At 40.1% G+C, this 23794-nt stretch overlaps 1 protein-coding gene across 1 annotated transcript in view; it reads left to right on the plus strand.

Moving 5' to 3' along the window:
• Positions 1-23794, plus strand: part of LOC120918332 (piezo-type mechanosensitive ion channel component 2-like) — an 83595-nt gene that overhangs the window by 28623 nt on the left and 31178 nt on the right. The window contains exons 19-33 of the mRNA XM_040329870.1: positions 398-555; positions 2091-2267; positions 2734-2877; positions 4955-5155; positions 6995-7199; positions 11122-11223; positions 13798-13963; positions 14241-14484; positions 15218-15314; positions 16078-16240; positions 17337-17426; positions 19012-19112; positions 20421-20489; positions 22906-23018; positions 23469-23571. Of these exons, the coding sequence (XP_040185804.1) occupies positions 398-555; positions 2091-2267; positions 2734-2877; positions 4955-5155; positions 6995-7199; positions 11122-11223; positions 13798-13963; positions 14241-14484; positions 15218-15314; positions 16078-16240; positions 17337-17426; positions 19012-19112; positions 20421-20489; positions 22906-23018; positions 23469-23571 (2133 nt within the window). The remainder of the gene's footprint in view (positions 1-397; positions 556-2090; positions 2268-2733; positions 2878-4954; positions 5156-6994; positions 7200-11121; positions 11224-13797; positions 13964-14240; positions 14485-15217; positions 15315-16077; positions 16241-17336; positions 17427-19011; positions 19113-20420; positions 20490-22905; positions 23019-23468; positions 23572-23794) is intronic.

The following is a 23794-nucleotide window of genomic DNA, read 5'->3' on the forward strand; positions in this document are numbered from 1 at the left end:
GATTTGAAATAATGGTAAATGTTCTTACTTTTTCTACATTACAAATCCACATTGTCATTAATTTAAATCATAAAAATGAATAGGACACTAGTTCTGGTGACCCTGTGACAAAAAGGAATCCCCCCACTTTGAAGGGATTTGCTCTCACTTCCTGTTTTGGCTATGGGACAGGAAATTAAGGTAAATCTCCTTAATCGGTTACAGGTTGCAAAGAAATAATTTGGCAGGGGTTATAACCCTCCCTTACTCTATCCAAATTGAAAAAAAAAGTGTTGCCTTTAATTATACATTAATACACCTATGTTTCCTAAGTAAGGAATTGATGCTTTTGAAAATTCAGGAACTTTATAAGTAGTACATTGTATGGAGAAGTGTAACCAATGCCACTTTTTAACAGAGACAAACCCCTGGATTCTTGTGATTGACAAGTTGATGTCCATGCTCCTAACTCTGCTGAATTTCATCCATGCTGTGCAAGTACTCGTGTGGAGGTTGCTAGAACTACACATTATCAAGATTGTGTCCACCATTGTCATCTGGATCACACTCCAAGAGGTATCAAAGAATATCCAAAAGCAGGGCTTTTTTTCAGGGGGAACTTGGGGGAACTCAGTTCCACCACCTCTGGCTCAGACCCTTTGGTGCCTGCTCACCACAATCACTTGTAAACACAGAAGAATGGTTTCTGTGTTTACAAGTGACAGCTCTGCACTCTGTGTGTAACCCCCCTGAACTCTGCACTCTGTATGTAATGCAATCCTGGTATTTAATGCCCCTTTAAGACCCTTCTACTGTTTGTGAAATCTGAATGGGGTTGTGGTTGAGTTCCTGCGCCTATTTTCTGAGAAAAAAAGCTCTGTCCAAAAGTATCATAGACACACCACCTTCAAGTGAACCTGTGCCCACACTGTGCACACTAAAGTATTTATTTACACATTCTGAACAAGCAGTAAAAGCATGTGAAAACAAGCCCCCCCCCCCCCCCCCATTTACCCTGGTAGTTATAGGCATTTAGGGTTAATTTGTCTTCACAAAAGACTTCTCTCTGTGGAGAGCTGATCTTGGCAGCCTGGCAGCCCTCTAATGTGAACAAACAGCAAGTGTTTCTGGCCCTTTCACACTGGTCTCTTTTGACCAGCAGGGGAATCTTTGAACAGATCTCTTGCTGATTCTGAGCTGGATGTCATAGATGTTACTCGTGTGACATCTGTGTCTGTTCAGTTTCATTCTCTGTGAGCTTAGTGGACCCATGTTATGTCTATGGGCAGGCAGAGTAGAAAATGACGCATACCATTTGAAAAAAAATTCCGGACCTAGGACTCAAACACATGCACGTCCATATACATCTGTCTGCCCATAGACTAACAAAGAGCTTCCATTCAGATCTTCCTGAAAAACGAACAGATGGATCTGATCGGACCACCCATGTACAGGGGGCCTAAGCTGGTAAAACCGACAAACTATTTGAATTTTTTTTTTTTTTTTTTTGTGATCTTGCATTACAAGCAGTTAGAGAGATCAGGGATTACTTGTTTTGAAGCTCGTTTACTGCTTGTTAAAGCGTAGTTCCACCCAAAAGGGGAATCTCCGTTTAGGACACGCCGGAGCTCATCCTTAGCTGTAAGCCATAATCATCAAAATTTAAAATAAATGCTTGAAGTATATCACTCTGTGTATAATGAATCTATATAACATATGAGTTTCACTTTTTGAATTTAATTACTGAAATAAATTAACTTTTTGATATTATTTTTTTTTTAACATGCACCTGTGTATATGTTATCACTAAAGTTGAGGTTTCGATTTTCAGTTAGAAGTAAGATACCCCCCATTGAGAGGGTGGGGAATTTATCACAATTACCTCATTTTGGGACATGATTATCATCTGTGAGTCTGTTTGAAAAGAGTTTAGAAGAGTCCTGAAGACTTAGAGGCACTCATCTTTCTCCAAGATCTTAACTGGCCCTAATACCAGCTTATTGTTCAGGACGGTATTCCTCTGTCCAAAAGATGCTGAAGAACCCTTTTAAGTGGTACATTTTAATAGACATATGTGACAAAGTACAGACCTTGCTGTGTTGTGTTTTCAGGTGTCTCTGATGAATTGTCTTTTCTACATGCCCTGGGTATTTGCGCTTCCATATTCACACCTGCGTCCATATGCATCCAACATCTCTACCGTATGGTCCTGTTTCATGGTCATCTGCAAAATGATGTATCAGTTGAAATTTGTTAAACCACTTGAGTATTCCTCCAACTGCACAGAGGTCAGTAGACACAATACTGTTGCCATTGATTGAGTGGAAGCTCAGTAGTGATTTATAGGGGTGATTGGTTGTGGGGAGTAGTCAAGCACTGGGTCATGCTTATCCCCAATTAATTTAGAAGGCGCTCTTCGGAGATAAATGCCTCATTGAACTTTTATTTGTAGGCTCCAAAAGATCAGTGAAGGGTTTTCTTTTCCTTTAATTTTCAGTAGTGCTCAAGCTTACAAAGTTATTATCAGGTGCTGTTGGGCTTAATCTCTCTGATTATATGTATTGTGGGGTCTTCAACAAACTCTATTTAGTTTATTTCACAGTTCTGTTTCCAACAACGTACACATGGCTAGTGGGTAATTTAGTCCCACTAGCTTTAAATTCAAGCTCTGACAGCACCTATACATCTAAATTATTATTATTTTTTTATATATCATCAATGTCAATGCATAGTGTGATTGTTGTTCCTTCTTAGGGCTTATACCACAATGGAAGTCTTTACAGTCCAATTTCGAATGAGCTTTTACAGAGATCTGTTTTATATGTGGCACCCGTGGACCCTGCTTTGTGGTGTGGAGGTCTGCGTAAATGTGCAGACAGTGTTTTGCCCTGTCTCCAGGTAAGATTTATGTTATCTGCTGCCCCTTTTTATATATATTACAGTATGCACAGAGAGCAAACTCTGTATTTAGAGAAGTAAAAGTAATGTTATCCTTGGTGCAGGGTGATCATATCAATGCATCGAGGTTCACTTACTAAAGGCAAATGGGTTATTCACTTGGCAAGGGAATTTTTATGTTAGCTTGGTAAATGAGCTGAAGCTGACTTCCAATAACCAATCACGTGCAACCAAGAATACTATTGTGTTTTATTTCCCTTGCATGCTATTGGGTATTCTGTGAATTTGCATCATATCGACAAAGCTAAGTGACAATTCCTTTGCACAGAGAATTGCCTATATATACCTTTAGTAAATAAACCCCATTGTGTCTAGTTATTCTCCAACTGAGCTGTAACCTGTATAGTTTTCCTCTTCCTGTGAGCAAAGAGAATGGGAAGCTTTTTAACACACATGATTTAACGCTTAGATACCTCATGTTCAGTTCCCCTGGTTCGAATCTCAGTCAGACTTGTGGGTATACAGAAACCTTGTGAGCTGCCAGACGAAATTAAAAATAAATACAAAAAAAATATATAAAAATAAATGATAATAAATATATATAAAAAAAAAATGAAAAAAAAAAAAAACAATTTCTCAACTGCCAGCACTACCCCACACCTCAAATTGTGAGAAATCTAAATCTATTTAAACCAATGTGCAGCGCTCCTCACAATTAGGAGTACGTTTAGATTAATTGGGGGGAGGGCTGCACATTGGTCTTGTGGGTCAATGAACAGCTGCACTGCTTAGGCTTTATTCACACAGGTATACCACAGTGTACACCCATGCAAGGGCTGTGTTTTTGCCCTCATGAGGATGCACAGGTGTGTCATCCATCCCCCTGCATACAGTATCTTCCATGTCAATTGGAATGCAGCGGTAGCAAGGACAAAGCCGCCCCTTTCCAATATAACACAAGGGCAAATATGGTTGTAGTACACCCATGTGAACAAGGCCTTACACATGTGGATGTTCCCATTTATAAAAGTATCTAAAAGAAACCTTGTCTGAAGCAGTCTGTTTAGTCTTTAGAAAGCAGTTTGATTTCCTCTTTTAGAGGAGAAACAAACAGAAATCTGTGATTTGTTTTGAGGACGCCAGTTCTTTATTTAGAAATTTTTATAAATGAGGCCAGATGTGTATCACACTTATGTATTCATATCGCCTCAACGTTTTCTAGATCACACATCCCTCCATTTTTATTAGAAAACCTTAACATTCTGAGTGTATAAAACACTATAATTTCCTGATATTTTTTTTTTTTATTTTTTTTTGTAAATTGATATTCAAGCTGTAGGTTTTACTACCCCAAATAGAGGAGACGGGTGTACATAGTGTGAAATTTGAATTCAATTGAACATTAGCTATGTTTTAGGAAGATCTAGAATTGTTAATTGTACCTAAGCAGTACCGTGAAAATGTACTCTTTGTCTTGAATTCATCTTAAAACAATTGTAGGACACTTCCTGATATGTGAGGGTACCTACAGTCTCCTTCGTGTGCCTACAGTCTCCTTCATGTGCCTACAATCTCATAGCAGTAAAATGTTAATGTGAGATCTAAGACACTGCTGCCTCTGCCTTCTAGTCTCAGGAGATTTTGAGTCAGTTATCAGCACTGTATTGCTTGTTCTCCTTGCTGGAGAATCTAACATACGTCTATCAAGATGGGCACCTTTAGACAAACTCATTGCAGAAGAGGTCATGGTGAATCCCTAATGAGGAAAGGATCAGCTGCATTTAGGGTTGCCACCTCATCCCTTTAAAACCGAACACATATTAATTACACAGGTTCTGTGGCTGATTAAGGTGGTAATTAAACTCACTTGGTGACTTATCTGCATTAAATTGGCCTCAGAAACTTTGTAATTCATATGAGGTGGCAACTCTAGCTGCAGGGAGTCCAAAGGCAATATTAGTCCTTTGCCCTCTGCCTGCCTTTTTGTATGATGCAGCCTTCAGTGTTCAGCTCCTTTTTTAAATGAGTATTTTTAATACAATGAGAGACCTCTGTCATTGATCATTTCTACTTGTAGAACCATCTCCTTGTTCTGGCTCTGATGGCTATTGAAGCAACCGTGTACCGGCACCAACTTTATTACCGGGTACACAACAAGCTCACAACCCCCATTACTGGAAGCATCTTTGACAACATCACACGGAAGAATCTTGATGATGGACTTGTTAACTGCTCAAAGTACTTTATCAATTACTTTTTTTACAAGTTTGGACTGGAGGTGAGATGCTGGGTCTAAATGTACTTGCTTATGAAATTCTAAACTAATTTAGGTCACTTGTTAATGTTCAGAATAGTATGCAATACATCGTTAAAGAAAAACTGCATACCAAATAGGATTATTGAAGTTTGTCAGAGAGCCACAAAGTACAACCATGTTTGTCTCCTTGAAATGGGGGAGGAACCAATAGGCAGTGGTGTGCCTGATACTATGTAAAATGTATACTAAAGCCTTTATTACATTATGACTGCATATCTTACAATACAATATAAATAATCTATGGCATTGTGGGAGTAATGCTCATTTCCTTGTTAAAGTGGAAGAAAAGCCTAACACTAACTGTTCTTGAAAATGCTCCCTCCTCCTATGTATCCTGCATACCCTGTATAAAAAGACCCCTCCTCTCCCCTGCAGCAGCCGCTCACTAATACAGGGGAGCCAGAGCGCAGGATCACATAACTGAAAGTAGATTAAAGAGAAGTAAGCGCGCAGATCTTTTTTAGGCAGGTATGCAGGATAGGTAGGAGGATGTAGGAGCTAATGTTTTTAGGGAAAGATGTGTTGTTTTTCTTCCACTTTAAGGCCTGGTCAGTTAGCCGTTGAAAACAGGGACACAAATTCAGATCACCGCATATGTTATTGACAGTTACAGACATGTTGACACTGTGGGCGGGAATTACTAAAACTGGAGCACATAAAATCTGGTGCAGTTGTGCATAGTAACCAATCCGCTTCTAACTTCAGCCTATTAAAGTGATTGTAAAGATCTCTCCTCTTTCTTTCTTTCTTTCTTTCTTTCTTTCTTTCTTTCTTTCTTTCTTTCTTTCTTTCTTTCTTTCTCTCGCTCTCTCTATCTATCTATCTATCTATCTAATGTTATACTTGCCTCCCCTGTGCTTCTTCTCAAATCCCCGTCGGCGCTCTTGGCTCCACCTGACCCTCCCACCCCGCCGAGTGCCCCAAAAGCAAGCTGCTTGCTATGGGGGCACTCACGTGTGCTCCCTTCAGAGCCTGGCTGTGATTGACAGCAGTGGGAGCCAATGTGCTCTTTTGCACATTGCTGGATCAAGCTCAGGTAAGTATAAGGGGAGGCTGGACAATGTCAGTTTTTTTACCTTAATGCAAACAAGCCTTCAGTCTTTAGAACCAGTTTATGGTTTGACAAAAACAATTAAAATAGAAGCTGAATTCTATACACAGTTGCATTGTATTTACAGAAAAGTTGTATTTCTTAATAATATACAATTGGATTTTGAGTTTAAAATTTTGTTTTGTGTTTTAAACTCAAATGGTGCTTTAGCAAAATCTGACACAACTGGGCTCATGAAGGAATCTAAATGATAAGTCTGTATTACGTTAACTGCATTGTTACTTATGAAAAATGTATAAATCTACTGTATTTAGCTTTACTTGCCTTGTCTGACTTAGATTTACTTACTTTTCCCACCAAAGAGAGGCTCTTCTGTTCCCCTCTCTGATTTAGTTGATTTTTGTTACACTTTGCTATAAGGTCCCGAATTCATAGCCAAGCCCTAACTGGCATTCTCTAATGCTGAAGAAGACTGCCCCAGTGGCAAGTAAAGGCGCCCTCATTGTACAGTGGGATAGAAGTTGGTGGCGCTTAGCCATGAGTCACAGAAAGTTGGCATTCAGTATGTAAAACTAAATCATAGAACGACACAGGTTTGGCCAATAACGGAAATTGCATCTTGCAGTGTTTTATCTTAGCCAGACTTTTAAAAATATTTGAAAATGGTGCATGGATCGACTTTTTATTGTGATTAAAATATGTGCAGATAAGCATAGAACGCACTAGGTGAAGCAGTCTCAATTTTTCAGGTTTGTTTTGTGATCTCGATAAACGTGATTGGACAACGGATGGATTTTTATGCTGCTCTGCATGCTGGTTGGCTACTCTACTTATTGTACCTGCGTCGTCGAAAAACCATTGCGGAGGTCTGGCCAAGATACTGCTGTTTTATTGCTAGCATAATGACTGTCCAATACCTTCTTTGTATTGGCATCCCTCCAGCATTCTGCACAGGTAATTTGCAGTGCATTTGTCCTTTTTAACTGCTTGGGTCTGCAGATCATAAAAACTAATTTCTGTTCAAGTTGGTGCCAATTTTGAGTAATAACTGAATGCTTCAGCAGAGAGGCTACTTCAAAGAGTTTGACAGCTTTATATCTATTCAGTTCTAGTAAAATGCACAGTGCATGAATATAAATTCTATGTTTTCATACCCTTCAAGTATTCCTATGATAATTTTGGCGGTATAAGGTTAAAGCGTTTGTAAAGGAATTTTTTTTTTCCTTTAAAATAACAAACATGTCATACTTGCCTCCACTGTGCAGTTCGTTTTGCACGGAGTCGCCCCGATCCACGTCTTCTGGGGCCCCTTTGGCGGCTGTCTCTGGTCCTCCCCGCAATTACTCACCACAGTCATGCGAGAGCTTGCATGGTGGTCAGTAATTGCGGGCACGCTCCCGTGATACAGCGAGCGGCCATAGCCGCGTCACTGGATGTGATTGACAGCAGCGCCAGCCAATGGCTGCGCTGCTCTCAATCCATCCGCTGTAGCCAATCAGCAAGCAGGCTGTGCGGCGACGAGGATATCGGGAGCGTGCGGGACTTTTGACGTGTCGGGTAAGTAAAACGGGGGATCGGGGGAGGGGGGGGGCAGCAACACCAGATGTTTTTTCACCTTAATGCATAGATTGCATTAAGCTGACATTTTTTTTTCATTTACAACTCCTTTAAGGCTAGGTTTCCACTATTGTGAACCCCAAAGTCACGCAAATTTACAGTGTGACTTTTGCAATGCGATTTTTAATGCAATGTCATGCGACCAGTGAGAACCATGCGAGAACAAGTTGCACCGAAGTCGGAACAAAGTAGTGTAAAAATCTTTTTTGGCATTGCTGCGACGTGAGTCGCGCCAGTTAAAACGGGGACCATTGAAATATACGAATTTTGACTTGTCATGCGACTTCACATGTGTCAAGTTGCACAACAACTCGCAGTATTGCCAATGCAATATTGTTTTTATCTCATATAAAAATATCACAGTGCTGTATAGATCTTCCTCTCTAATAATACTTTCTTGAGGTATTTTGTATATGTCACAGAATAATGTTCTTACAGAAGTGGTATATTTGTTAATAGAAAAAGAAATGGGGCCGCCTGTGCCAGAAATATTAGTGAATAATAATAATGTAGTATTGGTTGCTGCTCCTTTAGTGAGTCACTAAATTGCAAATGAGATGGGGGGGGGGGGGGGTTTGACGAACGGTGCTACCTTTTTTAATATATAAATATACAGTATCTTACAAAAGTGAGTACACCCCTCACATTTATGTAAATATTTTAGTATTTTATTATATCTTTTGATGTGCCAACACTAAAGAAATTAGACTTTTCTACAATGTAAAGTACAATTAATAGTGAGTGTACAGTGTATATTTGCTGTCCCCTCAAAATAACTCAACACACAGCCATTAAGTGAGTATACCCCTAAGTAAAAATGTCCAAATTGGGCCCAATTAGCCATTTTCCCTTCCCAAGGTCTCAGGTGAATGGGGAGCAGGTGTGTTAAATTTGGTGTTATCGCCATGGTCGACCAAAGAAATGTGCAGCCTTATATCCAGAAGTTGTCTTTGGGAAATAGATGTATAAGTGCTGCCAGCATTGCTACAGAGGTTGATGGGGTGGGGGGTCAGCCTGTCCTTGCTCAGATCATACGCCGCACACTGCATCGAATTGGTCTGCATGGCTTTTCTACTAGAAGGAAGCCTCTTCTAAAGATGATGCACAAGAAAGCCCGCAGACAGTTTGCCGAAGATAGGCAGACTAAGGACATGAGTTACTGCAACCATGTCCTGTGGTCTGGTGTCAAGCTTGTGTGGTGGCAACCAGGTGAGGAGTACAAAGACTAGTGTGTCTTGCCTACAGTCAAGCATGGTGGTGGGAGTGTCATGGTCTGGGGCTGCCGGCACTTGGGAGCTACAGTTTATTGAGGGAACCATGAATGCCAACATGTACTGTGACGTGCTGAAGCAGAGCATGATCCCTTCCCTTTGAGGATGGGCCGCAGGGCAGTATTTCAACATAATGACCCCAAACACACCTCCAAGATTACCACTGCCTTGCTAAAGATGCTGAGGATAAAGGTGATGGACTGGTCAAGCATGTCTCCAGACCTAAACCCTATTGAGCATCTGTGGGGCATCCTCAAACGGAAGGTGGAGGAGCGCAAGGTCTCTAACATCCACCAGCTCTGTGATGTCATCATGGAGGAGTGGAAGAGGACTCCAGTGGTAACCTGTGATGCTCTGGTGAACTCCATGCCCAATAGGGTTAAGGCAGTGCTGGAAAATAATGGTGGCCACACAAAATATTGATACTTTGGGCCCAATTTGTGACAGTGAATAAACCCCCTGCGCGTCTCCTGTGGCCCCCGTGTCCTCCTACACCCCCTGAGACTGAATATTTTTTTCCACGTTGGAATCGCCATTAGACATGTGCACACTGAAACATTTTGTATCGGAATTTGGGTTTCGTCTGAAAAATGTATTTATTTAGTTACTCCCGAAACTTGTTTTTATTTATTTAATTTCATAAAAAAATTATTAAGGTCGAATCTGTTAATTGAAGGCTTATGGTGTCTGTCAGATATTCTAAGAAGATTAGACGAAGCAGCTAAACTGTACGACGCCGCAGTCGTACATTTCCTGTCAAATACTTCACCCACAAGCTATATTAGAATTCCAATGTTGTTTGACTAGTACTAATTTATTAGTACTAGTCAAACATTAGAATTCTTCTATAGCCTATGGACGGAGCATTTGACCGTAAATGTCTGCTCAAGGCGATTGTATGTATGTTTTTAGCTGCTTCGGTGAATCTTCATGTCGAACAGTATTCTACATATTTTTGATTGTATCGAATGATGCGATATGTGTTTGTTTCTGTTCATGTCGAACGGTCTACCCCAACAGCCAATGGAATTGCGTTGTATTGAAATTCAAGCATATAACTTCCTTCCTGTTTGCTCTGCACTCCTAACGATTCTGGTTTACACTGGCGATGGCAGCATGAAAAAGCCAAGTTGAACTATAGCAGGGATATGCAATTAGCGGACCTCCAGCTGTTGCAAAACTACAAGTTCCATCATGCCTCTGCCTCTGGGTGTCATGCTTGTGGCTGTCAGTCTTGCTATGCCTCATGGGACTTGTAGTTCTGCAACAGCTGGAGGTTCGCTAATTGCATATCCCTGAACTATAGCTTGCTTTACTATCTGTTCTCTGTTAACATCATCATCATTTTACTTCCCCCACCCATTCCAGCAGCGACCACTAACGGCTCTTTTACTATTGTCTCTATAATGTCGAACCTTTTTCTCTCTATGTCAAATTATCTTGGACTAATAGAGTAAGGTTAGGCAAATTCGATCGCAGGTTTGATAGACATAGATCGCTATTGTCACAGTCATGTGGAATCTTCTATCTATATCGAACTGTTGTCGCAATGATACGAAAATAAACCTTTTTTTTTTTTTTCGGATCTTACGGATTTCAGATTCTGCTCGTTCATTATCATTTGGTTAAAACTAACACGACCATCACCGAAATTCAGACGAAAATGCATTCTGACAATAACGAATGCACATGTCTAATTACCATTGAGGCATTTGTAAATCGCTATCATGTCCCCTCCCAAGCGTCTCTTCTGCAGCGAGAATACATTTAGTGCCTGCAGTTGTTCCTCGTAATTGAGGTCCTCCAGGCACCAAATTTTGTTCTTGCTGGAGAAATGATGCTTACGGTTTTCTTTACAACCTAGTGTCCAACAATTATGGAAATGTATTCAATCTCATTCTGTGATTGGGAGTGGGCGAGGTAGTTCATACTGCTTGTTGTGATGTTATTGCTTACTGTAAAAACCATTGGCTTGTTTTCTCGCACAGATTATCCATGGCGCATATTGCCAGTGAAGCCCAGATCCAACCTCATCAAGTGGCTTTACCTACCTGATTTTGCCAAAGCCCCCGATCCCGGATTTCTGCTATGTATGTAATTAACAGTTGTAATAGATAACAAATTATTGGGAAAAAAGGCATATGTGTTGCTTAACATGACCAGTTTGTTTATTGCATTCCAGCCTTTTTCAAAAGTATGGTCAAAGGAAGAGCTGCACTGTTGTAAGCTAAAATGTGACAAGTGACAATGAAATAAAAAAGATTGGGACTTTAAATGAAACAATGTGCTGATAGGGGTAAAAAATGAACTGAACCAATTGTAAGTAGTATACATGTATTAAAATAGAGTAAAAACAGGTGGCGTGTACAGTGACACACATCATAACCTAGTGACAATGAAGTGCTAGATAAATATAAATTAAAATTAAGAAACACAGGCTGAGTGAAAAAATAAAAATTATATCTGTAAATAGATCTGTGAGACCTCAATAAGATAACAAGAAGGAGTTAATTCCTAAATTAGGTAGAAGCCTGAAAATTATCAAGTGAATAAATAGCAGTCCGTGTGAACAAACCAAAGAAAATCCATAGGAATACCATTAACAATAACGTCAAAGGCAAAAAAATGTGAATATATTAAAAAATACTAATGCAGATATTCCATATAAACTTAAATATCCCCAGTGTTCAACGAATCCAATAGTCCAGGAAAAAGTGCTGACAGGATAGTGCCACCAAACAATAACACTGCCGCTTACCAGATGGATGTGATCTCTAATTATAGGAGATCAATATGCGCATATGGTTGATATCCCAGCCTGGGGTCTCTATTGGTAGCATAAATCCCTCAGTGTAGTTCAATATTGCATAGAAGATGTCTCAAACAACATAGCAGGTCAGGATTCACCACATAAAAAAAAAGGAAGGGACTGCATAGCGTAAAACCCTTATTTTTTTTTAATAAGTAACATAAAAATGCACACTTACATCGAAGCAGTGAGATAACGCATATAAAATACAATCAAGCTGATCGGCTCTTCGATTCAGCAGCCCGTATCTTCCGGGTTTGGCGCACAATGCGGTGACGTCAGAACGTCGTTCCTCCCAACGGTTCGTCACTAGAGGGTCACGTGACTACGTCCTTCTAGTAATGGTATTCCTAAGGATTTTTTTGGTTTGTTCACACAGACTGCTATTTATTCACGTGATCATTTTCAGGTTTCTACCTAATTTAGGAGTTAACCCCTTCTTGTTATCTTATTGAGGTCTCACAGACCTATTTACAGATATAATTTTTATTTTTTTCACTCAGTCTGTGTTTCTTAATTTTAATTGATATTTATCTAGCACTTCATTGTCACTAGTGTCACATTTTAGCTTACAACAGCGCAGCTCTTCCTTTGACCATTATTATTAGTGTTGTATAACATTTTCAGTTGCCGCTTTACAGTTTATCGAATTAGCGCAGTACACCCCTCTTTTTCATATTTTTCAAAAGTATGTTTAAGAGATTAATTGCAGTGTGCTGTATAGGTTTTGTATAGGTTTTGTGGAACCCTAGGGTTCCCCCTGAGTTTGCTTAGGGTTTCTGTGAGCAATGGTGGATTGATCCCCAACCCCCATAGCCACACAAGGGGACAATTTCCCACTAAACACCAATGTAAGAGGGTCTCTTCGACACTGACTATTGTAGGGGGACACCAGAAACATTTTATTTCATGGTTACTACTGAAAGTTATTTATAGAGCAGGAAGGTGATAAAAATCATATGTCCTGGGTGTCAAATGCACTTGGGTAGGCTACATTCTTTCTTTTATTTAAAACTTACTATAATTAACTGATTATGCTAAAATACCACAAGCTACATGTCGATTTAGAAGTTTTAGCAGGGTTTCCCAGAGACATGAAAATTATTTCAAGGGCTCCTCCAAGGTAAATGGTTGGGAAAAGTTGCTATAGCCTGAAATATTACAGTAGGAAAAATACTAGAGCAGTGATTCTGAATAGGGGTTAGAATATCTTGTCACTTGAGTCCCCTAAGGATATAACAAACGTTTGGGCAATCAAATAATTTGTTTCCCCAGCATTTCATATCCTGATGTGTTTGTTGTACCCTGTACTTGTGTAAAAAGTATTCTGTTCTCTTTGCATTGCTTCCTTTGTGTGAAATAACTGGTGATCCTCCCAGTCCCCCTGCTTTCCCTATTTCAAACTGACCACGCTAGGCATAGAAGCCCATCAATCCCAGCATGGTCCATGGTCTGGCTTCTGCTGGGAGAATAGGCTGCCTGTCCTCTAATGATCAGACTTGTGCTACCACGGCCCCACAAAACCTTTCACTGGGATGGTCATTGTACTGCTATTTCTCCACAACCATCTATTTAAGCCACTCATGCAGCTGAGAATAGTTTTTTTTATACAAAAAATCTATACAGTATTTTATTTATGTATGCATGTGTTATACACACGCACATGTGTTTTCCCTTGCATTTCTATTTTAAACAGAATGAGTTGTTTTATAAGGTAAGGGTTCACATGTACTTTAAACAGGCTGGAATGTACCTACAGGTGAAACCTCAGTCTTGGGTTGAATAAACTTTTCATGTTACATAGATGATGTTGTATTGTGAGGATATAATTAATACTACATCTTATTTTGTACAGACGATGCTATGCTGCTGCTCTTTTCCTCCTTGCAGTGGCAGGTGTTTGAGGATGAGAACTTAGCTTGTGTCCGTATGTTGGCTGGGGACAACATTGAAATCAGTAAGGATTTGGATCCAGGAGACTTGTGCCAGTATAGCCCTGTTCCTAATTTTCTACACTGTAGGTGAGTCATGGAAAGCGTCAGAATGGGCAAAGACAGGCAGATATATGCCTGGAAAAGATAAACTGCCTCTATACAGTACACTCTGTTATGTGGTGGCTAAAAGTGTTTAAAATTGTTCCTGAGTGTTCTTGTAATGACAGTGGTGCACGTGCTGTATTTTAATGCTTTCAACCTAGTAGCTAATCAACCCAGCAGAAATGCAAAAATCTCAGCCCTGAAGTTTTTACACTAACAGATTTGCTTTCATAATCGCATACCTCTGCTTTGTTGAACCCAGGTCTTACCTAGACATGGCAAAAGTGGTGGTGTTCAGCTTCCATTTCTGGTTTGTGCTATGCCTAATCTTCATCACCGGAACAACCCGTATAAACATCCTGTGTATGGGATACCTGATGGCCTGTTTCCATTTCATGCTGTTTGGGGGCAGCCTTCTGCTGAAACCGGTCCGTCATTTACTAAAGCTGTGGAACTATCTGATTGTCTACACTGCCTTTACCATCACCATGAAGAACCTGCTTTCAGTATGTATGCTCAATGTTTTTTTTTTTTTACATGGCCTATCAGTAGATTACATTGTTTACAAGGACAAGCATGGCGTTGTCTGTATCAAAGTTTGCTTTGCTGTCATGTACTTTTACGATTTTCCTCAATTACATTTTCAACATTACATTTATTTTGGTTTACGTTAAATGGGGTGGTTTTTAATATTCATTAATTAAAACCCTTTAAAAAATACCCAGGGGCACTTAGCAGTTCAATAGATCTTTTTTTTAACACGGCAGGCCCAAGTCTCCTCTAAATGTCTTTAGGAAATGCTCACTAACAGTACAAGCAGAGAGCAGGATGTGCAACATGATTATTACCTGTAGCAACCAGTCAATAATTGATCCATAGAAAGTACAGGCCAGCAACTCGACAGCTTCTCCATAGAAAATATTTATTGGAGCATTACAGCAGTAACATCATCCAAAAAGCTTACGCGTTTTGGCAGTAATTGTTTATTATGGATTGCTGCATCTTGCACATTCTGGTTGTTCTACTATCAGTCTGACTGCATAAACCACAATATAATCAACTTCATATTGATTTTAATAATGGCAGATAAAGATATTTTTATGAAAAGCAGAAATACCAGGATTGTATGATGTAGTTAATTGTAAAAATATGTTATAGTCAGAGGAAATCTGGCATTTTTGTTCTCCTTCTTGGGGCACTTCTTCCTACTGATACAAAAATAAATCTTTTATTTTCCAGATCGGAGCTTGTGTATACCTAGATAAATTGATGAAGAATAACTGCTGGCTCATCCAGACATTCAGCATGTTCTGCACCATCAAGGGATATGACTTGAGTAGGTTATTTTTATTCTTGTTATGTTTTTGTAGGTTATTGATCCATCCACCTAAATAGAGTAATTCATTTATAGGCAAACTGTGGAGAGTTTGGACACCCTTTAGATTTTGTGGCAACTACAGCTGTGAAATCTCCATGGCATAGGCTATGCGCTTGCCTATCGTAGTCTTTTCATCTACCAGGGGGCTTTTCCGCTATTCTCATTCTCTATAATTTCCACAATGATTCAAAATAAATTACAAATCCCGTCAGAAAAATGGAACCTCCATGCAGTGGCAACAGCAAGTGTGGATCTTGAAGTGATTGTCACTTTAGAAACAAAAAAGCTGCAATGAGGTGTAAAGCGCAGGTATACAGAGGTGCCAAAACATACATGGAGCCGCCCACAGTCCCTGCTTTTAAATTTTAATGTCGGGCCATTCTGATCAGGCAAGGTGTTTTCTGATTTGTTTTCTTTTTTGACAGTGTTGAAATTTGTCCATCTATACTGCCCCCTGCTATTTTCTTTTGTAATGCGAGGCAGCCCTTCAGAGTGATGAGAAAATAGAAATGTAAACTGTAAAAAGATCAGAAAGAGACTGCAGGGTGATGAAGGTAGAAACTCTATAACTAAAAACACCAGAGCTCTCATTTGCATCTTCTCAAAAATGTAAGGTGCCTTTAGGTGGTTTAAGTTCCCACCTAACAAAACTAACTTTTTAAGAATCTTGTGGTGAGTGTGTGTGTTCACCAATGCAATGTGAAAATGATCTTCTCTGCAGATATCCCATCAGATGACGCATGCGAGCTGCCTGAAAATGAAGCAGGAATTGTATGGGATGCAATCTGTTTTACATTTCTACTAATACAGCGCCGCGTGTTCTGCAGCTATTACTTCCTGTATGTTGTGGCAGATCTGAAGGCGTCCAAACTCCTGGCATCCAGGTATTGCTCACTTTTTAGATGTTTTTCTTTGTCGCCAGATGTCACCTAATGTGGATTACATGCCACCTCAGTCAAGGTCAAATGTTGTTGTACAAGCTCCTTCCTAGGAGGAGTGGTGTGAGGAGCCACAGCCTAAAGGGTATTGTAACGGAACCCCCCAAATGGAACAGGGGTTAAATCCGTCCACGATATTCCATTCCACCCACGACAGCTTATCGACACTCCAACCAACAGGGCCCGATCCATCCCATTTCCCAGAATAAGACGAGACACAGCTCTGTGCTTTCTGGTTTCAAATGCAAGACAACTTTAATGGTTAGCTTTCAGTTTTATATACAGTTTAAGCATGAAAGGAACAATCAAACTCTCCACCCACACCCTGGGGGGGCTTCAATACACCTTCAGATGGCTAATTGCTAAACATTCTAGACATCTCGGCGCCGGGCTATAATTATCATGACCTAATCACTGCACATTCCTTCATTAACAGAACTCAAACAAAACACCCTCACACAATGATCTCTTCTCAATCCACATCCCTAGACAGACGTTCTGTCTCCGCATACAGCTTGACAGAAAGGTATTCACAACTCTGACATCAATAGGCTTTAAGCAGTTTTATCGCACAATGAAAGGTCTTCCAGAAGCCTGACTCAATTAGCAGCTCACTAGCCAGGGCTAATCATAGACATGAGTCACTATTGACTGGTTGGGTCACAACATTCTTTACAGACATTTAAAGAATATATGGTAGATTACTGTCCGTGTTAAAACAATCCAATTTATGTCTCTTTATTTCCTGGCTCAATCTGTGCCCAAAAGTGACTCCTGTTACAGGTGTATATATAGGTATTATAAGGGAGAACATGCAGTACAAATGAAAGGTAAAAACGGTCTAGGTTTAATGCTGAATTGCAGCAAGATCCACATACTTGGGAAAATAACTGTGTGCTAGTTTTAAATTAAACTGCAATTAATTATTCATTAATACCTAACTTGACCAAATGGTATGTTTTGTGTAAAAATGTATTGTTACTGTGAAGTTTATGGAAAAAAAACTAAAAAGGTGCAATTTCTTTTGGATTGAAATACTTAGAGGAGCAGAGCTGTTTGAAGAGAAGGTTAAGAAGGTTGTAGCGGTACGTCTGGAGGAAGAGAAGAAATGTTCCCAGGCAATGAAGAAGCAGTGAGTAATTCTGATCATGTTATTTATGTCTGCAGTTTAGGACCTTTCTTCTTGGACATATATGCATGCTATTGCCTTGTCTTCCATGTGCCCTTGTCCCTGAGCAGTGCTATGTGAAGCATATTGGTGTAATGTTTTCTTTATTCAGTATGTCATGTGGGTATCTGGATTGGCATAATAGAGGACTGTGTTGAGGAGGTTTTGTTTGCTTCCTTCAAGTTTCGCGTTCCAATACAAGTTTATGGGAATGCAGAACTCATTTGAAGCATTTCAGAAGACGGTCAACTGCAGATCAAATGCACCAGTGATTGAATACCATCAACACAAACCCAGACCGATATTAACATTGTTAAAATATAGTTTTTGGATTTTCTTAGTAAACCAGTGAAGATAGCTGTACAAGGGACTATCTTTTAATATTGATTGGACCCCAGGGAAAAAAAAATTTGCACCCACCACCCCATACTGCTAACGGCCCACAGCTTACCTCTCCCCTGTCACAGCACAGCCGACTGCATGCACCGTAAACTAGCGGAGAGGACAGGTAGATGAGTCGGGGGGGGGGGGGGGGGGATTGGCTGCTGCCCGGATACACTGACCCGAGGCAGCTGCTCCCTTTCCCCCCTGAATTGAATATAGCCCTGGCTGTACAGGCCAGTCACATTTCTTTATTACATGATTAATTAGAAAAATTAAAAATAGTGCATTTGGGTGCCAAAAATACGAATGCAATCTACTTGCTAGGGGGAGAACCTCTGGGGAAATCTAGGATGGAAAAGGACGTGGGGGTCTTAGTAGATGACAGGCTCAGCAATGGCATGCAATGCCAAGCTGCTGCAAGCAAAGTCAACATAATATTGTCCTGCATTAAAAAGGGAATTTAACTCCAGAGATAAAACCATAATTCTCCCACTCTCCAAGACTCTGGTCCGGCCGCACCTGGAGTATGCTGTCCTGCTCTGGGACTCCAGTCCTCGGGAAGGATGTGCTGAAACTGGAGAGGGTCCAGAGAAGGGCAACAAAGCGAATTAAGGGTCTGGAGGACCTTAGTTATGAGGAAAGATTACGAGCACTGAACTTGTTCTCTCTGGAGAAGAAACGCTTGAGAGGGGATAGGATTTCATTGTACAAATACCGTACTGGTCACCCCACAATAGGGATAAAAAAAATTTGTGCAAGGGATTTTAAAAAGACAGGCGGCCACTCACTAAAATTAGAAGAGAAGCGGCTTAACCTTATTCTACGTAGAGGGTTCTTTGCGATAAGAACGGTTAGGATGTGGAATTCTCTTCCACGGGCAGTGGCTTCAGCATACAGCATCGATAATTTCAAAAAACTATTAGATAAGCACCTAAGCGACCACAACATACAGGGATATACAATGTGATATTGACATAAAAGTACACACACAGGTTGGACTTGATGGACTTGTGTCTTTTTTCAAGAACTCAAACTATGTAACCATGTAAAATTATTACATGATTTATGATTCTCTTTGCTTTACTAAACAATCAATGTATAAGTTTGTGCTACATTTTTTTCCTTTTTTTTCACATTACGTCTATCTTTATGTATAAATTGATAGGATGGAACAGATCAAATTAAAGCAGAAGGCAACTGATGAGGCGAAGGCTCGGAAATCAAGTGCAACTGAGGATGTCTCTGACTCATCAGCAAAGGACAAAGGTAAAAAAATGAAAACTAAATGGGAACTAAGGGCCAGATTCACAAAAGAGATACGACGACGTATCTCCTGATACGCCGTCGTATCTCTGTGATCCGCCTGTCCTAACTATGCGGCTGATTCATAGAATCAGTTACGCATAGATAGCCCTAAGATCCGACAGGTGTAATTGACTTACACCGTCGGATCTTAGGATGCAATTCTATGCCGGCCGCTAGGTGGCGAGGCCATTGCGGTCAGTGTAGAATATGCAAATAACTAGTTACGGCGATCCACGAACGTCAGCGTTACCCATCGCTCTAACTTTACGTCGTTTCCGTCGAGATACGCGTCGTAAAATTAGGGCTGAGCCCTAGGTGTTCTAAGCAATGTTAAGTATGGTCGTCGTTCGAAATTTAAAAAATCACGTCGTTTGTGCAAGTCATCCGTGAATGGCGCTGGACGCCATTTAAGTTAATGTCTAAACAAATGACGTTCGTGCGACATCATTTAGCGCAATGCACGTCGGGTAATTTTCCCGACGGAGCATGCGCAGTACGTTTGGCGCGGGAACGCGCCTAATTTAAATGGTGCCCGCCCCATTTGAATTAGGCAGGCTTGCGCAGAGCGGATTTACGTTACACCGCCGCAAGTTTACAGGTAAGAGCTTTGTGAATCAGGCACTTACGCTGTAAACCTGCGGCGGTGTAACGTAAATGGGATACGTTACGCTGCCGTGGAGCAACGTAAATGTATCTGAATCTGGCCCTAAAAGACTAACTGATCCTAAAATGCAAGGTAGTTTAGCTCGGATGAATCTGGTGCACATGTAACAGGGTAGGAGGGAACACTGTTGATGATAATAGGCCTCTATCTGTCCATCCGGTCAACCTCCCTGCGTTCCAGTGATCACAATGCTATTAGGCCACACTTTTATACACCTTGAATTATACGGAAGGATATTTATTAGGATAAAAGGAAAGATGTGTGCATGTTTAAAGAAGGTGACTGGAAATAGCAGACAGGCCAGTATTTGCAAGTATTTCTTAGGTTATAAACATAGCGCCAATCCCTGAAAGGGGGCACTGGATGTTTTGAGACTCTTCTGCCTTGCACCTGTGTTTACCCGCCCTTACCTGGACCCAAGACTACACTGACACACTTGTAGTTGTTTCAGTCGGCTTTATTTAGGAGGCAAAGCTTTGTAGAAGGTAACGGTGGATTAAACAAGCAGGGCAAATACAGTTTGATATGTGACGTCAATTACCAATGTAATCTTCAGCAAATTGTGATGCTGTTTTACTGTCTGCTTTGTGTTCTCCATCTTCCAGAGGAAGTTGATAAAAAAGAAAAAGATGGAAAAAAGAAGTGGTGGCAGCCCTGGGTGACCCACACAACAAGTAAGTTGCACAGAAGTGGGAGATTTTGTAGAGGTATCATGGTTTGTCAGTGTTAATATTGTTTCCTTGCTTCTTGGTTACATATTGTGTGTGGTTGGATAAAGGAAACTAATGATTCTGTGTATTCAGCATCTCACATTTCCTTTTGTGGTTGGTCTAGAAGTGAAACCTGTCTTTTCTATGTATATGCAAACTTCCTTCATTGGCATTTGTGTACTATTTTAATTATATAAACTCTCAATATCTTTTTTTAACACATCTGAGGTAATAATTACACTCACGTATTTCCTATATGCATGCTTGCCTTCATTCTATATAGAATAGATGTGTTCATCATTTCCGTAACCTTTTTCTATTCGGTTCTCTAATAACCTTAAAGTGGAGTTCCACCCATAAATATAACATTACATCAGTAGTTTTAAAAAAATGTCATTAGTCCTTTACGAAAAAAATTTTTTTTTTTAGATGCCTTCAAAGTGTTGTAGCTAGGCAGAATAGTTAATCTTCCCACTTCCTGCACCTAGGTGCTTAATGCTTCCTAACCTACACAGCACAGACTCCTGGGAATGTAGTGGGTGTAACTTTCCAGGAGTCTGTGCACTCCCCAGTCTCAAAGAATCATGTGACTTGGACAGCACAGGTGCTGAAACCTGATCTGACACTGCTTGTACAGCACTGAGCATGTGCGAGTTTTGCAAGGCTGAAATCCAGGAAGTCATACAGTCTGGCTTCATGATGCCCACACTTAAGATGGCCCCAGTCAATTTCTATTTTATAAAGTGTCTAAATGCTGTAACAACCTAACAAAACCGACCTTAGTTTTCAGACTAACTTTACTAGAACACATTAAGCTTGTGTATTACAGGGGTATTTATATATAAAAAGTGAAATTGTGGCCGGAACTCCGCTTTAAAGTAAAACTCCAGCTCACATACCATTAGTTGTGAATGGAGTGGTCAAGGGTTAGAGCTTCTGCCAGGATTTTATTCTTGGAGCTAATTTCTTAACTGCAATGCGTTCACTGATTGACAAAGTCGAACCCCACTGCTAATCCCTGCAAACTTAATTTAGATCTAGAGATGATACAACTTAACAGAGCGTAGAGTGCACTGGATAGTGCAGTATTACACTGTAACGAAACAATAAAAGAAAATGAATAGTTTTATTTGCAAGAGGATTCTATTTAACATGGTTGACACCAGGATGATACGCAAATTAAGGAATAGAGCCCCAAAACACATAAGAGGCATCCAGTTATGCCAAGGTTGCTCAGCCCGCTTTCCTATGCTGTCCAGCTTTCTCTGCTATACTGTACAATATTATTCTTGCCTGTGTTCCAGTTGGGGTAGATTTGCCCTCACTTCCTATCCCCATCACTGAGACGACAATCAAATTCGCTCCAAGGTAAACACAAATGGCAATAAAAACACATTTTTAACTAGAGGAGAAGGATTAGAACCACTCTTATCAAAGAGGACACCTAGTGACATGAGAGGAATTGAGGGAAGAGTTTCCCAATAAGGATACAGAAAGAAAATCAGTGAAAATGAATAAGATTAAGCATTTCCTCAAAATGTATTGACAATTGGCACTTCAAGAGCTGAACTAAAGAGGCCCAGTATAAAATTCCACCAAAAGTTTTAAGATAGAGAATTGTTATTCTTTGTAAATGTTATACTTATATTTGCCCAAGCTTTGAATTGTCCTTATAAGAAGTGTTTATTTTGCCATATTGAACCCCTTGGATACCACTGGATTAAATCATCCACCAGTTTCAAGACTCCAGAACTGAAATATGCAACTTGCTGTTCATGATCTGTTAAATAAACACGTTTGAGATACTGGCTCTCTCCTCAAGTCCCCACAATCATCAATGGATTCAGCAAGTCAATAAAATACTTATTCAAGGAAAAAAACTCTTATCGACATAAAAATGCAGCCCAAAAATTTGTCGAGAATGTTTGGAGACTCCTTTAGTGGCCCCCATAACTGGTTTTAAATAGATTGTTCCAAATGTGAAAGGTTGGCTGGGAAGTTCATTGTATCTCGTAGATATTTTGAAAGAGATGTGGGATGTTCCAGTTGGTAGGATACTTCATTGAGCAAAATACTAGTTAAACACTGCATAGGCTTCATTTGGAGTTTGCGCACATCACAAAACTTTATTTTTCTTGGTTCAATTAATTTTTTTTTATTTTACTTTTATGGCATTTCTTTTTCTCTCTTTTGTGTGTGTTATGTAAATGCTTGTAAAATGCACAAGCCTTGAACAAATTTATATTTGTATGAAAAAGGTACTGATACAAACTTTCAGAGTCCAACTCCACATAAGAATTTTTTTATTATATGATCTTATGTAGAGTAGAACTTTTTTCTGATGTAAAAATAAACACGTTAATGTCTGATTTGTGCTTAGTGGTTCGAAGTGGAACCTACAGCCTATTTGATACAGACAGTGAGGATGAGGAGGAAGAGACTCGAGAGGAAAAGCGAGAGGAGGAACCCCCTAAAAAGAAAACTGCATTTCAGGTAGAACGTTGCACTATTGTTTCCATGCTACTCATTTTTTTTTCTTTGGAATTTGTTTTGGACATTTGTCAAGTTTTTATTGTCTGCTACATGTTCGTCGTATGTGTAAACAGGGGAGTGTCTATGTTTGTATGTCTAAATTACATAAAAGGTTACTTTTATTTTATGTGGCCTCCTTGTATCTGAATTTTTGTGAGATTTGAGACACACAGAGTTCTGTGGTTGAGGAGGAGAGCCGATGCTGCTATTGTATTACCAGTTGGCCATAAAATCTGCAGTAACTTGGCTAACATGTTTTATGTACCAGTATTTTTAACGGTAGCTACAGAAGGCCAGTCTTTCACCAAGAATGATAGGTAGTGATCTACAGCAGACACAGGCAAACAATGGCTGTTTTATACAGGTAGCCTGAAAGAGAAAGAGACTTTTAAACTATGTGATTTTCTTCAGCTAGCCTATGAAGCCTGGACCACCAGCTCGAAATCTGCTCTTAACCTGAGAAAGAACGATGAGATTACAATCCGCAAGGAGATGGAAAAACAACAACCAGAAGGTAAATTATATTCAGCATTGCTGATTAGTGGAGACTGAAGCTAAGGGAACAAATTGCCCAAATAAACCAGCCAGTGACACCCCTCTCTCTCTCTCTCTCTCTCTCTCTCTCTCTCTCCCCCTATCTCTCTCTCTCTATCTATCTCTCTCTCTCTCTCTCCCTATCTCTCTCTCTCTCTCTCTCCCTATCTCTCTCTCTCTCTCTCCCCCCCCTCCCTCTCTCT

Source organism: Rana temporaria, chromosome 12 (assembly GCF_905171775.1).
Source record: "Rana temporaria chromosome 12, aRanTem1.1, whole genome shotgun sequence".
NCBI classification, from domain to species: domain Eukaryota; kingdom Metazoa; phylum Chordata; class Amphibia; order Anura; family Ranidae; genus Rana; species Rana temporaria.